The following is a 13912-nucleotide window of genomic DNA, read 5'->3' as shown; positions in this document are numbered from 1 at the left end:
TGACAACAATGGACCCTGAGGATACTATTACACTAGCCATCATATGTGAGTGGCATTCAGCCACATACCTGCTAAAAATCCCCTGTATCTGTCTGTACATAAACTCATTTGTATGACCTAGCACTGGGCTTGGAGTCAGGAAGATCTGGGTTCAAATCCTGATTCAGAATGAATAAAGCATGGGATTTGGAGTTAAAGGACCTGGGTTCAAATTCTAGTTCTACCATTTAGTATAAACAAGTCTGCCCATTTTTTAGGGCTTCAATGTGCTCGACTGTACGAGGAGCAGGTAAGATTAGATGACCTTGAAGGTCATGGATGATCCAGAGGAAGAGACTACAAACACACACACACACACAAACACACACACACACACACACACACACACACGCACACACACACACATTCTCCCCCAAACTAATATATGCAGATACTCAGCTTTGCTCCTTCTCGGTTGTAAGTCAATATAACATCCCAGTTTTAATTTTTTTCCCTTTACCTGAAATATCTGCCTTCAAGGGCAGATGGATGCATGAAGAAAATATGTAACCGCTTCTGCTGAAAACTTTAGAAGGCTTGAGTCAAGAACTGATGCCATTCAGTCATGCTAATCAAGCATTATTATGTGTATGTTGTGTCAAAAAACAAAATGTGGAGGGGAAAACATGATGCAAGGTCCTGGAAACAAAAAGAAAGAACCTTCCTGCCTTCAAAGAATTTACATTTTACTGGGGAGCAGGAGACAAGGGAGATGAGAAAATATCAAGAAATTTTAAGTATGAGGCATAGACAAAGTACTTTGAAAAGAAAGAGAGCATTGAGAAGTGGAGGACGATAGGAAAGTTTGCTACCATAAGGGGGCACTGGAAGTGTGCCTTGAAGGAACTTAGGGATATTAGGGCAGCTACATGGGACTATGGGTAGAGTACCAGATTAGACTTCAGGAAGGCCTGTGTTTAAATAGTGCTTCGGACTCTTGTTCATAAAGAGATCGCTGTCAAGCCACTATTTAATCTGACTTCCTCAGTTTCGTTAATTGTAAAAAGGGGATAATTGAGCCTACCTCCCAGTGCTGTGATGAGAATCAAATGAGATAACATTTGTAAAGAGCTTTGAAAACCTTAAAGCACCAGAGGAACACTGGTAATCCTCACCATTTTTAAGAGGTGGAGGAGGAGAAGGAGAACATCTCGATTTGGTGACTCCCATGCCAAGACCCTGCAGGCAGAAGATGGCTTTATTAATAGAGCTACTCTTTCTCTTTCTCTTTCTCTTTCTCTTAGATGACAAGAGATAATGGAAGCTAGAAATAAAACTATGGTAACTGAATTTCTTTTCTTGGGATTTACAAACGATCTCCCACAACAAGTTCTCCTCTTTCTTATGTTTCTGTCTTTCTATCTTGTCACTGTCTTTGGGAATTTGGGTATGATCATCCTGATATGGATAGACTCCCAGCTTCACACCCCCATGTACTTTTTTCTCAGTCACTTGTCCTTGGTGGATGTCTGCTCTTCTTCTACTGTTACCCCGAAGATGTTGGTGGACTTTTTTAGGGAGAAGAAAATCATCTCTTTCCTGGGCTGTGCAGCCCAGATGTGGTTCTTTGTACTCTTTGTAACCACTGAGTCTTTCCTTTTAGCGGCAATGGCATATGATCGGTGCAGGGCAATCTGCAGCCCATTACTCTATACAGTCATCATGTCCCAGAGTGTCTGTGTGCAGCTTGCAGTTGGGCCTTATGCCATGGGCCTTCTCGCCTCTACTACTCATATGGCCTTAACTTTCTGGTTACCCTTCTGTGGCCAGAATGTCATTAATCATTTCTTCTGTGATATCTCACCCTTGCTCTCCCTTGCATGTGCTGACACTCACACCATTAAGTTAATCCTTTTCATCATGGCTGGGGTTGTTGGGGTCTTAAGTGGCCTAACCATCCTTGTCTCCTACATCTATATCCTCGTGGCCATCCTGAGGATCCACTCTGCTGCTGGCAGGTCCAAGGCCTTCTCCACCTGCTCCTCCCATTTGACGGCTGTGAGTATCATGTATGGGACCCTCTTCTTTATCTATGTGCGTCCCAGCGCAAGCTTCTCCCTGGACCTCAACAAAGTGGTGTCTGTCTTCTACACAGCGGTGATCCCCATGTTGAACCCCATCATTTATAGCTTGAGGAACAAGGAGGTGAAAAATGCATTCAGAAGGACTTTAGAAAGGAAAATGTTTCTACTGGGTAAGTAAGAAAGAGGTTCACTTATGTCATTCTCTGGGTGAAGATCAGTTTGAAAGGGAATAAGGGACTTTGAGAGGGGGCAATTAGAATGGAGACGTCCTAGCCATCATTCTGTGTGATCTCTCAACTAAGATTGCTCCTGGTCTTCCAGGTTGACTTCTGAGTCTAGGAAATGGACTCAGTGCTTTTCCAACGTAAACTGATGCTAAGCCTGATACTCATTCTTGAGTCAGAGGAACATGAAGCATCATCTAGGTCCAGCTCTCCTTTTACAGGTGAGGCACCCAAGACCTAAGGAATCTACATTATGCATTTAGCATCACCCAGCTCTTAGGACAGTACAAGACACATGTTAGGTGCTCAATGAATATTTATTGACTGATAGACCCAGTCTTGATGGAGCCAGAATTGGAATCCAGATCTTCTTCTTTGTGACCCGATTCCCCCTTTGAGGTTTCTAGAATCAAGCCACGACCATTGAGTAGGTGTAGCTAATTTAAAATTTGTTCTTTTTTTATTCACTGATTCATTGACTCTTCTATCCCCCATTTCCTATTTGCTTTTATATTAAGGCAGCTCAATATTGTAGTCTTCTTTTCCTCATGTTAGTACTCCAATAGTTTAAATCTGATATTGTAATGAAATAAGACACTCAAAAGTCATCTAATAGGCTAAACAAAGATTTATTTAGCTATATCATAGAAAAGATTCTCCACAAGGACATGGACTGAGGTCAATATGCATGGTCTTCTGCCTCTAAGCTGCCCTTGTTGGTCTTCCAGCCAATCATGTGAGAGGTGTTAGTGCCCTTGTGACATTTTACTTAAGTGATCAGGAAGTCATATCAATGGCTGGGTCTGTGTTCCCTTAAGAAATTCAAGCATTGAGGACTGTTTGAAGGAAGAGCCTAGCTACATGGTAAGGGATTCTGGTAAATATTCCTGAGGCAGGGGAGGTGGGGAGGGAATTCAGTAAAGTAAAGGAGACCACTTAAAAAGCAGCAGCAGACACAACAGCAATGACAAAGTACACTAATAACAGCTACAATGACAACAAAATGCTTCATATTCCAAGAGGGAAAATTGCAGCAGATCCCTAAGAACCGATCATCACCTCAAGGGAAAGGAAAGGCCTCAACTCCAGCCGCAGCATTGATCTCTTTTCTCTACCTCCCACACCACCCCTCACTCCAGCATTGGCTCAAGGAGGACTTTCCCATCTTCAGATTGGTATCCATGGGCAATTTTAAGGAAGCAGTGGCTGGTGGCAGTGTCTGAATCAGAATCCAGTAAGACACTAAATGCTTGAAACCCTTTTCCCCTTGGACTCAATATGTGTTAATGGAAGAGTGGGTCACAGGCTTTGGCCAGATGTTTTGTACTGTTCTCATTGGATAATCCTAATAAATACATTCTGTGAAAGCTACTTAAGTCTGGGTGACTGATTCTCTACTGCTAATCTTGGGGAGAAGCACACTGCTAGGGACACAGACTAATGCAATCAGAGAATCATCCATGACTCCTTAGAGGTACCCCTACAGCCCTGAGGGGAAAAGGTAACTTTTTTCTGAGACCCATGAGAATGAGAGTTGGGACAAATATCCTTGGGCCTTATTTGGAACATATAGTGAAAATGAGGAATGTTTCTTCTTTGCCTATTTGTTTCAAATAGAAAGAATGTTTTCTTCCTGATGTAGCAAGGTGTTTGAAGCTTATTTAAGTGGAATAACTACGGGGTTATCCTTCTCTAAAATAGCAGAAAAGATTTCAGTTCTCTGTGGCATTCATTCTGTAAAAACCTTGTTAAAGATTGTCCATTCTGATTTCCTTTGAATAGAAAATGAGAATCAAGGACAATTATAATCACTACAATGAGGGCAGCTGGTTGGCACAGTGGATAGAGTGCAGGGCCTGGAGGCAGGAAGATTCATCTCCCTGAGTTCACATGTGGCCTCAGAAAGTTACTGGCAGTTTGACTTTAGGCAAGTCCCTTAATCCTGTTTGCCTCAGTTTCTTCATCTGTACAATGATCTGGAGAAGGAAATGGCAAACTACTTCAGTATCTTTTCCAAGAAAATCCCAAATGGGGTCACAAAGAGTCAGAGATGACCGAAATGACTGAAAAACAGAAATGGTGATAATGCTAATAATCTCATTTACATATGAAATATGGTTTACAAAGCATTTTACAAATATTATATCATTTGATATTCACAATACTCTCATGAAATAAATTCTATTGTTATATCTATGATTCTGGAACATAATGGTATCTTCACAAATGGTTCTTGAATGAGTGATTGATCCATGTCTTTTGTTTTTTGTTTTTTTATTTTTTTGGGGGGGGGGAGTGAGGCAATTGGGGTTAAGTGACTTGCCCAGGGTCACACAACTAGTGTTAAGTGTCTGAGACCAGATTTGAACTCAGGTACTCCTGAATCCAGGGCCAGTGCTTTATCCACTGCGCCATCTAGCTGCCCCTGATCGATGTTTTATGGATGAGAAAACTTGAGGCAGGAAAAGTTTGAGTGATTTGTCCAACATCACCAGCTAAATATCATACATGTGAGCTATGAAGGGAACTAATCTAAATCAAGCCCACTTTCCTTTCACTTTGTTTTAAACTGTTTTCTTATGAAGGATTTTGTTTTGTTTCTCTCTTTCTAAATGGGCCATCTATCTTGGAGAGGTTACTATTCTTGGATTCAGGAAAATCTAAATTCATATCCTAAGGTTATCTCCTGAGAGCAATCACAGATTAAAACCACCAAAGAATCTCATTTCACGATCCCAAATCTCCACATCAAAGAAAAAAATGGGTTCTAGGATCAAGGAACCTCATTCAGTGTCACACTAGAAACTGGAGTAAACACGATAAAGGGGGGAAAAAGTTGAAATACACAATGCCAAAGAGCAAAGATAAAGTCTTGTAACCATGATTGATTTATCCTGCTAAACTGAATAAAATTCAATGAGAAAAAAAAAGTTGAATTGAGGACTTTCACACATGTTTGGTGAAACATGTTTGGTGAAACCAAGATTGGAGACTATCTGAAACCCAAATGCTGGTGACAAGATCAAAATATATTTGAACAGGGGGCAGCTAGGTGGCACAGTGGATAAAGCACCAGCCCTGGATTCAGGAGGACCTGAGTACAAATCTGGCCTCAGACACTTGACACTTACTAGCTGTGTGACCCTGGGCAAGTCACTTAACCCCCATTGCCTCACCAAGAAAAAAAACACACACACACACTCAAATATACATATGTATATATTTGAACAATTGGAGGAGACTAATGAGGCCCAAATGCCTTCATTTTAATGGGAGCAAAGAAACAACTGTGCCTTCCCATTATCTTCAAGGGTCACAAAGAAAGTAAAGAAATATACATATTCGGATCAGATGTGTTATCTGATTTCTTGGCTTTGGGAGAGAAAAAGAAAAGTAATAGAAAAAAGAAATGTGCTAGGGAAGAAAGAATTAACAAGTAGGTGGAATTTAGCATCTCTTGAAATTATGGTATATCAGAAGAAGCATATAGAGACAGAGGGGTGATGGAGATGGGAGAGTTTGTGAACTAATATATGTAACTATATATGTGTGTATACATATATGTGTATATGTATGTATATCTGTATATGCATATATTGTGTACTCATATATATTTGTATATAAGATAAAATATACACAAGCTTAAGTTAAGCTTAAGATACACATATGAATATATACATATACATATATGTGTATATATACATCTTAGTTAATAAGTATGTGTGTTCATATATATGTATCTATATATATAGATACATATATATATATGTCTTAGTTCACAAGTTTTCCTTCCACTACCTCACGTCTCCCTCTCCTTCTCTCCCTCTCCCTCTCCCTCTCTCTCTCTCTCTCTCTCTCTCTCTCTCTCTCTCTCTTTGCCTCTATATATATGATATATAGTTATGGATAGGATGGCAGGATACACACACACATCGACAGAGAGAGGGGTAGGAGTAGGCATATCTGTGTCTATATAACTATATTGGGAGAGACTGAGATGGAAAGAAAAAAAAAAAGCTAAAAGTCTAACAGTCACTTTGAGCCAATCCCCCCCCCCCACTGTTCCTTACCATGGAAACTTGCACCTGCTCTGTGTTTAACCTGGGCTGGTTTGTCTCCCCTTAGGCCACTTGCCATCCCAAACATAACCAACCCCCATTCCCAGAGGCAAACTATATTGGTGCCAAACTTAGTGTTGACACTGAGTAGACACTTAGTCACTTAGTGATCAGGTTTAGCCTTACTGAGAGCAGGTATCTCAAAGTGAAGTGATCCCTCAGCTTCAGTCTCCCCAACAACAGCCATTATAGGTTGGCACCACCATGTATGACAGGGTGTCTTTTATTAAACAGGAAAAGAAGACACACAGAGAAAGTTTGGTTTAGAAACACTTAAAGATAAACAGGAGAATAATTGAAAATAGGGAGAGGTAAGATAGGATTTAAGAGGGATGATAAAAGTAGGGAGGGAATAGTTACACACACAGACACAAAAAAAAAAAAACCCACAAATCAATCTGGATCGCAAAGGAGGGATTAACAAGAGAGAAAGGAAGTAGGAAGTAGAAACCATAAATCTGGGTCTGAACTGGGTGAAGTAGGGAAGGGCAGAGGAGAAGGATTTTTGTCCAGTTGTTTCAGTTCTGTTCAACTCTTCAAGACCCCATTTGGGGTTTTCTTAGCAGAGATACTGAAGTCCTTGGCCATTTTCTTCCCCAGTTCATTTTACACATGAAGAAACTGATGCAAACAGGATTAAGTGACTTGGCCAGGGTCATACAGCTACTAAATGTCTAAGGTCAGATTTGAATTCAGGAAGATGAATCTTCCTGACTCCAGATCTGGAGCTCTATCCAGTTAACCTAGCTGCCTTGAAGAGGATTGGACCATTCCAATTATAAATGTCTGGTGTTGAGTCTCTTCTCTTTCTTTCCCCACCTCTGTCTTTGTAAAGAACTGGGACAGTAAGAGAGGAAAATATATATAAAATATGATGTAAAAAAATACAATTACAATAACTACTATGAATACGAATGGGGTAAGCTTATTACACAATGAGCAGAAAGTAACTAAATGAATCAGAATCCAATAATATATTGTTTACAAAAGACACACTTGAAAGATAAAGATTCACACAGTTAAAATGAAGATCTAGATCCCATTTCTTCAGTTATTCAAAAAACTCTAAAAACCCCCCAAACAAAAAATAATGGTGACATTCAATCTCAGGCAACGCAACAGTAAAAATAGCCATGGTAAAGAGACAAAAAGGAAAACTGCAACCTAATTAAGGGTATCGTAGATAATGATATAGTGTCAATACTAAATATACATGCACTTAATGGCATGCAAGGTGACACAGTTGATAGGACACTGCCTGGAGTCAGAAAGATGTGAGTTCAAATCTGACCTCATACACTTACTAGCTCTGTGACCCCAGGCAATTCACATAACCTCAGTTTGTCTCAGTTTCCTCAACTGCAAAATGAGAATAATGATATCCCCTATTTCCCAAATTGTTGTAAGAATCAAAAGAAATCATAATTGTAAAGCACTTAGCATAGTGCCTGACACATCCCAAGTAAGTGTTATACAAATGTTAGTTAATATTAGCATTGAGCAGCTAGATGGAACAGTGCATAGAGCTCCAGGCCTGGAGTCAGGAAGATGTGAGTTCAAATTGGGCCTCAAGCACTTACTAGCTGTGTGGATCTGGGCAAGTCACTTAACCCCATTTGCCTCAGTTTCCTCGACTGTAAAATGAACTGAAGTTGGAAATGGAAAACTACTCCAGTACCTTTGCCAAAACAAAACCCAAATGGGGTCACAAAGAGTCAGACATAACTAAAATGACTCAACAACAACAACAACTATTATTATTATATAAAATGAAAGTACTGAAAATACATGGGAAATGGACAGCATCATTACAATACTTGGAAGTTCAGTGTAGCCATTTCAGACCTTGACCAATCTCCTCAAGAGGTAAAAAAATGTAGTTAAAAACCTGAAATGAAATTTAAATATGACATTTATCTGGTATATAATAAAATGGGAGTCAAAAATATACATTTAGCTATTATAAATGGTCATGAAAATTCATAAATAAATGTAGAAATGTAGAAATATCAAACATACTTACTTACAAAAAAATAATAGCCAGTAAAGTCCACTGGGGGAAAAAAGGATTCAAACTTACTTGGAGACAAAATAACAAAATCTTAAAGGATATGTTGATCAAAGAACAAATTATACAAATGATAAAAAATTTGGTTTAAAAAAATTACAAGACAACATACCAGTAGAAATGACATTTAAAAATAGGAAGTATTATCTGCTTTGTGGCTATACCCTAAAGATTATGGGACCTTTTCATCAGACTTGTAGCTGAAACTTTCCTTAGATGTTGTCTCCTTCATTAGAGTGGGAGCTTCTGGAACACAGAGGCTGTCTAACTTATCTATTTGAATCACCAGCATTTAGCCTAGTACCTTACAGACATTAAGTCCTTCATAAATGCTTAATTAATTTATTTATTTATTCATCATTACATAGTTTGCATGCTTTACCAGACTGGGTTATTAAATAATTCTTATATTCAGTTTTATCACAGGATGGCACCATTGTTCCAAAGTAGCCAGCCCATCACTATTTTTTTTTTACATTTTCAAGACATACACAAATTTTTGTAACATTTATGATTATTAAAAGTGAATAAAAGAAAAATGAATATTTCAAGGCTAGAGATATCAACTAGTTTTAAGTAATAGAAGAATTTTTTTTTAAGTGTTTTCTCACAGACTGCTTTGTTGCTTTTCCTCCTAGAAAAAAAAGGCTTTATTTTTTTCTTTTTGGGACTATGAGTTATATAACCAACATAAAGGCCGTATTCATTTCCTGATCATATTGTGACTATATCCTTGAAAATCTTAAAATGTTTCCTGAATATTCTAGAAATTTTCTAAGACTCTGAATAACCATATATGTGACCTTGCATAAGTCCTTTCACCTCTCCATTGTTTCCTTTTTCAAAACACTAGGATAATAGTAATGCTCTCCCAATTTGATATCATTGTAGTGATCTGAAAAATAATCAGAATTGAAAAAATGGAGCACCTTAAGACTATTTAGGAAATATATATGATTGAAAACCTCTTCTAATAATAATTCTAGTATTTCCTTTTCTATAATATCTGAAAGTTTGCCAAAAGCTCAGAACTCCATGAGGCATATAGTATAATCACTATTATACCCATTTTAGAAAAGGGGAAACTGAATCCACAAGAAGTTAAATGACTTTTTCTTTTTTTTTCTTTTCTTTTTTTTTTACATGGTACAATGAGGGTTAAGTGACTTGCCCAGGGTCACACAGCTAGTCAGTGTCAAGTGTATGAGGCCGGATTTGAACTCAGGTCCTCCCAAATCTAAGGCCAGTGTCTTATCCACTGTGCCACCTAGCTGCCCCATCCTTGGTTAAATGACTTTTCAAAGAATACACAATTAGGAAATGTCTGAGATTGTACTGGAACTCAGGTCTCTTAGTTCCAAATCCAAAACTTTATCCATTCAAACCACAATAAATTACATTTCTCCAGTTCTTTAAAGTTTTCAAGGAATTTTGTATCAATTACCTATGTTTAAGTCTCATATCAACCCTATGAGATAAATTCTATGAGCATTATTTATATTCACTTTTACAAATGAAGAAATGGAGGTTCAACCAATGGTCATATAGCTAATATATATCAACATATCAAATTTTCATTTGAACCCAGAATTGTATCCCTATGAAAAGGTATGTCTCAATTACTTTGTCCCATACAGAACAAATGTGGTAATAAAACCTAATATCAAGGCTGGAGTTGCACCACAGGTCCATATATTTAGAGGTGGACATATCTTAAGAGGATATCTGGCTTATCTTCCTTATATTCAAGATGAGGGAACTGGAGACCAGCAAAGGTAGTGACTACTTTATTATAAAGCAAAGCTGTGTAGTGGAAAGAATATTTTTCTAGATATACTGTCTGTAGAATAAGACTAATAACTCTATCTGGTTAAGCATTAGTCCCCAATCCTTGAAAATGGCGATACTACTTAGCACTCTCTTTTTCCAATGGTTTTTATAAAGAAAATATTTTAACCTCATGGTTCTATTGAAGTGGGTGCTATTATGGGGGAATACTAGGCGTACAGAATGACCCCAAGAGTTTTTGCTTTTGTAGTGGAGTTTGAACATTTGAAAAAAAAATGGTTCCATGAAAAAATAAAAACAATTCCTTCAGTTAAAGAAAGAAAATGTTTCATATTCATATTACATGGAATCTCTATGGACCAGTTTAGGTTATGAAGATGGTTAGTCCCATCTAATTAGTTTATCTTTTAATAGGATAACTCCCAAGGAAGGAGACACTTGAGGGAGAATATGTCCCCAAGACAAAGGAGATAAAACTATGCTTCTTGGGAAGAAAATGCTTCCTCTTTTCCCTAAAGAAGTCAACAATTCTGCTATTGGCTCCTCTGTGTGCTGAGGTGGTAGTGGATGAGAGTTTATGGGGGGAAAGAGAAGGGGTGAGACAGAGATTTCTGAGAAACAGAAGACCAGACAACGCATTCTGACCCTCTTCTAGTTACCCTTAAAGGGAAAAAATCAACATGTAAGTTGACATTTTTAATTTCCCCCCTTATTATACATTTTAAAGAAGTCAAGGTGTGCATTAGAAAATAGTTGGACCTAACAAGACATCCCCACCAAACTTCAACAATGAAGGAGTAGGGTGGGCAGCTAGGTGGCACAGTGGATAAAGCACAGGCCCTGGATTCAAGAGGACCTGAGTTCAAATCTGACCTCAGACACTTGACACTTACTAGCTGTGTGACCTTGGGCAAGTCACTTAAACCCTCATTGCCCCACAAACAAACAAAAAAAAGAAATAATGAAGGAGTAGGGATCATGTACAGTGATAATGTGGTTGGCTTATAGCTAATGTGTCCTAGTACAATATCCATTACTGAGCAAAACTTGTCATGCCCATTAGTCATCCCAAGGACTACATGTGCTTCAACTGCTAGTCTATTTCATTTCTTGCTCCAGATGGACTTGATTATTTAAAATGAAAAGGTCTTTTTGTAGCCATGATGGTGGTTGGATCAACAAAAGTAGAGAAAATACTGGGTATGACTCCAAGTTTGCAAAATTACATGCCTCTGAAGTGCAAGGTACTTGAGAAACAGATCAAGGGAATTTTTATTTGAATTATCTAAAGTCTATCTACCACATCAGCACAAATCTGCCAGCATCATTCTTTTTCTCCATCTAATAAGTTCTCCCTTCTAAAGGCAATAGAAATAGAAAAGTGATGCCAGTATCCTTGAGATGTATGATAACAAACGGTCCAGTGAACAAGCACCTATCGAGTGAGTACTATGTTCCAGGCACTGTGCTAAGTAAAAGAGAGACAAAGAAATGCAGAAACAGTCATTACTTTGAAGGAGTGTGCAGCCTAATGAGGGAGACAACATGCAAACAACTATGTACAAAGGATATGTATCCATACATACATATATGTGTGTATCTATAGTAAATTGGAGATAATTTCACAGGGAAATTATTAGTATTGAGGAGGATCAGTAAAAGTAAAAAGTAAGATTTTATCTGAGATTCAAAGAAGGCAGGGAATTCAGGAGGTAGCGAGAAAGTACCAGGTATGGGGAAGGGAAAGAAGTCTCTACCTTAAAACCAACTTTTCTACTTTGCTTAAAGGGATTTCATATTGTATTGCATTTTTACAAAACAGGAAACTTAGACTTGACCAATTTCATTCCTCTAGAAAGTATCCAGTTTGGGTTTGAACCCAGCTCTTGTACTCAAATCCAGTGCTGCAGAGCTATGCATCAGCTATCCTTTCCTATAAATGGCAGCATTTCATATGCGTTTCAAGGAGCTTAATTTCCCAATTTAAAATGTATATGATTTTTTTAAATTAAATCCACTGTAATATCTTTCCTCCATACTGGGGATGCCTGATAAGAACAAAAGCATTTATGCCTCTCCCATCCTCACTCCTCTAGGACAATCAACTGTGGTAGGGCTGCCAGAATGTTTCAAAGGAACTGTCCCTCAATAGGAAAATATTGAGATATGATATCCATAGGTAGAAATCTGGACCTTGATTTCAGTTTTCAGCCCTAGAAAATACTAGTTGAACACGACTCCTTGAATTACAAAGACCCAAGTAAGGGAGCTGATAGTGCCACATTGCTCTTTTGTACTCAGAGCCTGTATAGGATATTGTGATAAATTCTGGGATCCCCACTTTAGACAGGAGAAACAAGAGACCATGAGGGGTAAGGCAAGGACCTTTGTAGTGTCATGGATTCCTTTGGCAGTTTGAAAGAACCTATAGTTTCCTCAGAAAAAATATTTTACACATCTAAAACAAAATAGATAAAATGACAAAGGAAATAAAATATATGTGTGTAACATAAATACATATATGTACACATGTATAGGTATGTGTGTGCTTGCATGCATGCATGTACGACACATATAATAATTACATTATAAAGTTCATCAGTTAAGAAATCCTGGACTAGATAGTCACTAAGGTTGTTTCCAGCTCTGAAATTCTGATTCTATGACCTAAACCACATGTGGATTGACAACCACACTATATAAAGTTTAGTTGAAGGAAATGGGAATTTTAGCCAAGAATCAGAAGATGTGTTCAGTGTCTTCAAGTGTTTAAGGGGCTCTCAAACATTAGAAGGATTACATTTGTTTTGTTTTACCATAAAAGATAGTTCTAATAGCAACAGGGGAAGCTGAAATGTAGAAAAATTGGGCTTGCCATCAGAAAAATGCCAGCAAACTGAACTCTCCCAAACTGGAAACAGCTACACTGGGGAGTAGAGAGGTTCCTCTTCCCTGAAGATCTTCAAGCAGGGGCTGAATGAGCAACCACTTGTATTATAGGATGAATCCTTTTATAGGCATGGGTTGGACTAGGCTTCTGAGGTTCCTTCTAAGGCTGAAATTTTGTAATTCTGCTTTTTTTATGTTTTCATGAATGAGTAGCATGAATGACTTTCAGTTCTTCAAGGAATAGCAGTGTGGCTACAGTTGCTGTGATGGAAATATTATACATTCATTATGTAGTAAGTGGTCTTTGAGAGTTCCTATGGCCCCAGAGTTCATCACTCTGTGTCCAGTTTGGTAATGAACTTATCCCTAATTAGCTAGCTTTGTTGTGGGAGGCCATGTTCACAGTCCTTCTCTGGGCTTGTGCTCAAACTCTTTGAAGCTTGGAAGAATCTATTAGAAATTTCCCTCTGGGGGCTGCTAGGTGGTGCAGTGGATAAAGCACCGGCCCTGGATTCAGGAGTACCTGAGTTTAAATCCAGCCTCAGACACTTGACACTTGCTAGCTGTGTGACCCTGGGCAAGTCACTTAATCCCCATTGCCCCATAAAAAAAAAAAGAAAAGAAAAAAGAAATTGCCCTCTGACAGTGAAGCCTTGGAGGATCACTGATTAAGCATTGGAGAAAGAGTGGTCGGGAAGGTGAATGCCCCCAGTGAAGAATAAATGCCAATAATTACAAGTGACAATTGTAGAGAGTTTTAAA

At 38.4% G+C, this 13912-nt stretch overlaps 1 protein-coding gene across 1 annotated transcript; it reads left to right on the top strand.

The window, feature by feature from the left end:
- The first annotated feature begins 1296 nt into the window (after positions 1–1296).
- LOC122732693 (olfactory receptor 5G3-like) lies at positions 1297–2241 on the top strand. Its single transcript, XM_043973010.1, has one exon. The coding sequence runs from the start codon at positions 1297–1299 to the stop codon at positions 2239–2241; it is 945 nt and encodes a 314-aa protein (XP_043828945.1).
- The last annotated feature ends 11671 nt before the right edge of the window (positions 2242–13912 follow it).

The sequence above is a fragment of the Dromiciops gliroides genome, chromosome 6 (genome assembly GCF_019393635.1).
Source record: "Dromiciops gliroides isolate mDroGli1 chromosome 6, mDroGli1.pri, whole genome shotgun sequence".
In the NCBI taxonomy this organism is placed as follows: Eukaryota; Metazoa; Chordata; class Mammalia; order Microbiotheria; family Microbiotheriidae; genus Dromiciops; species Dromiciops gliroides.
The sequence above is the reverse complement of the archived record's forward strand: the minus strand, read 5'-3'. Positions and strand labels throughout refer to the sequence as shown.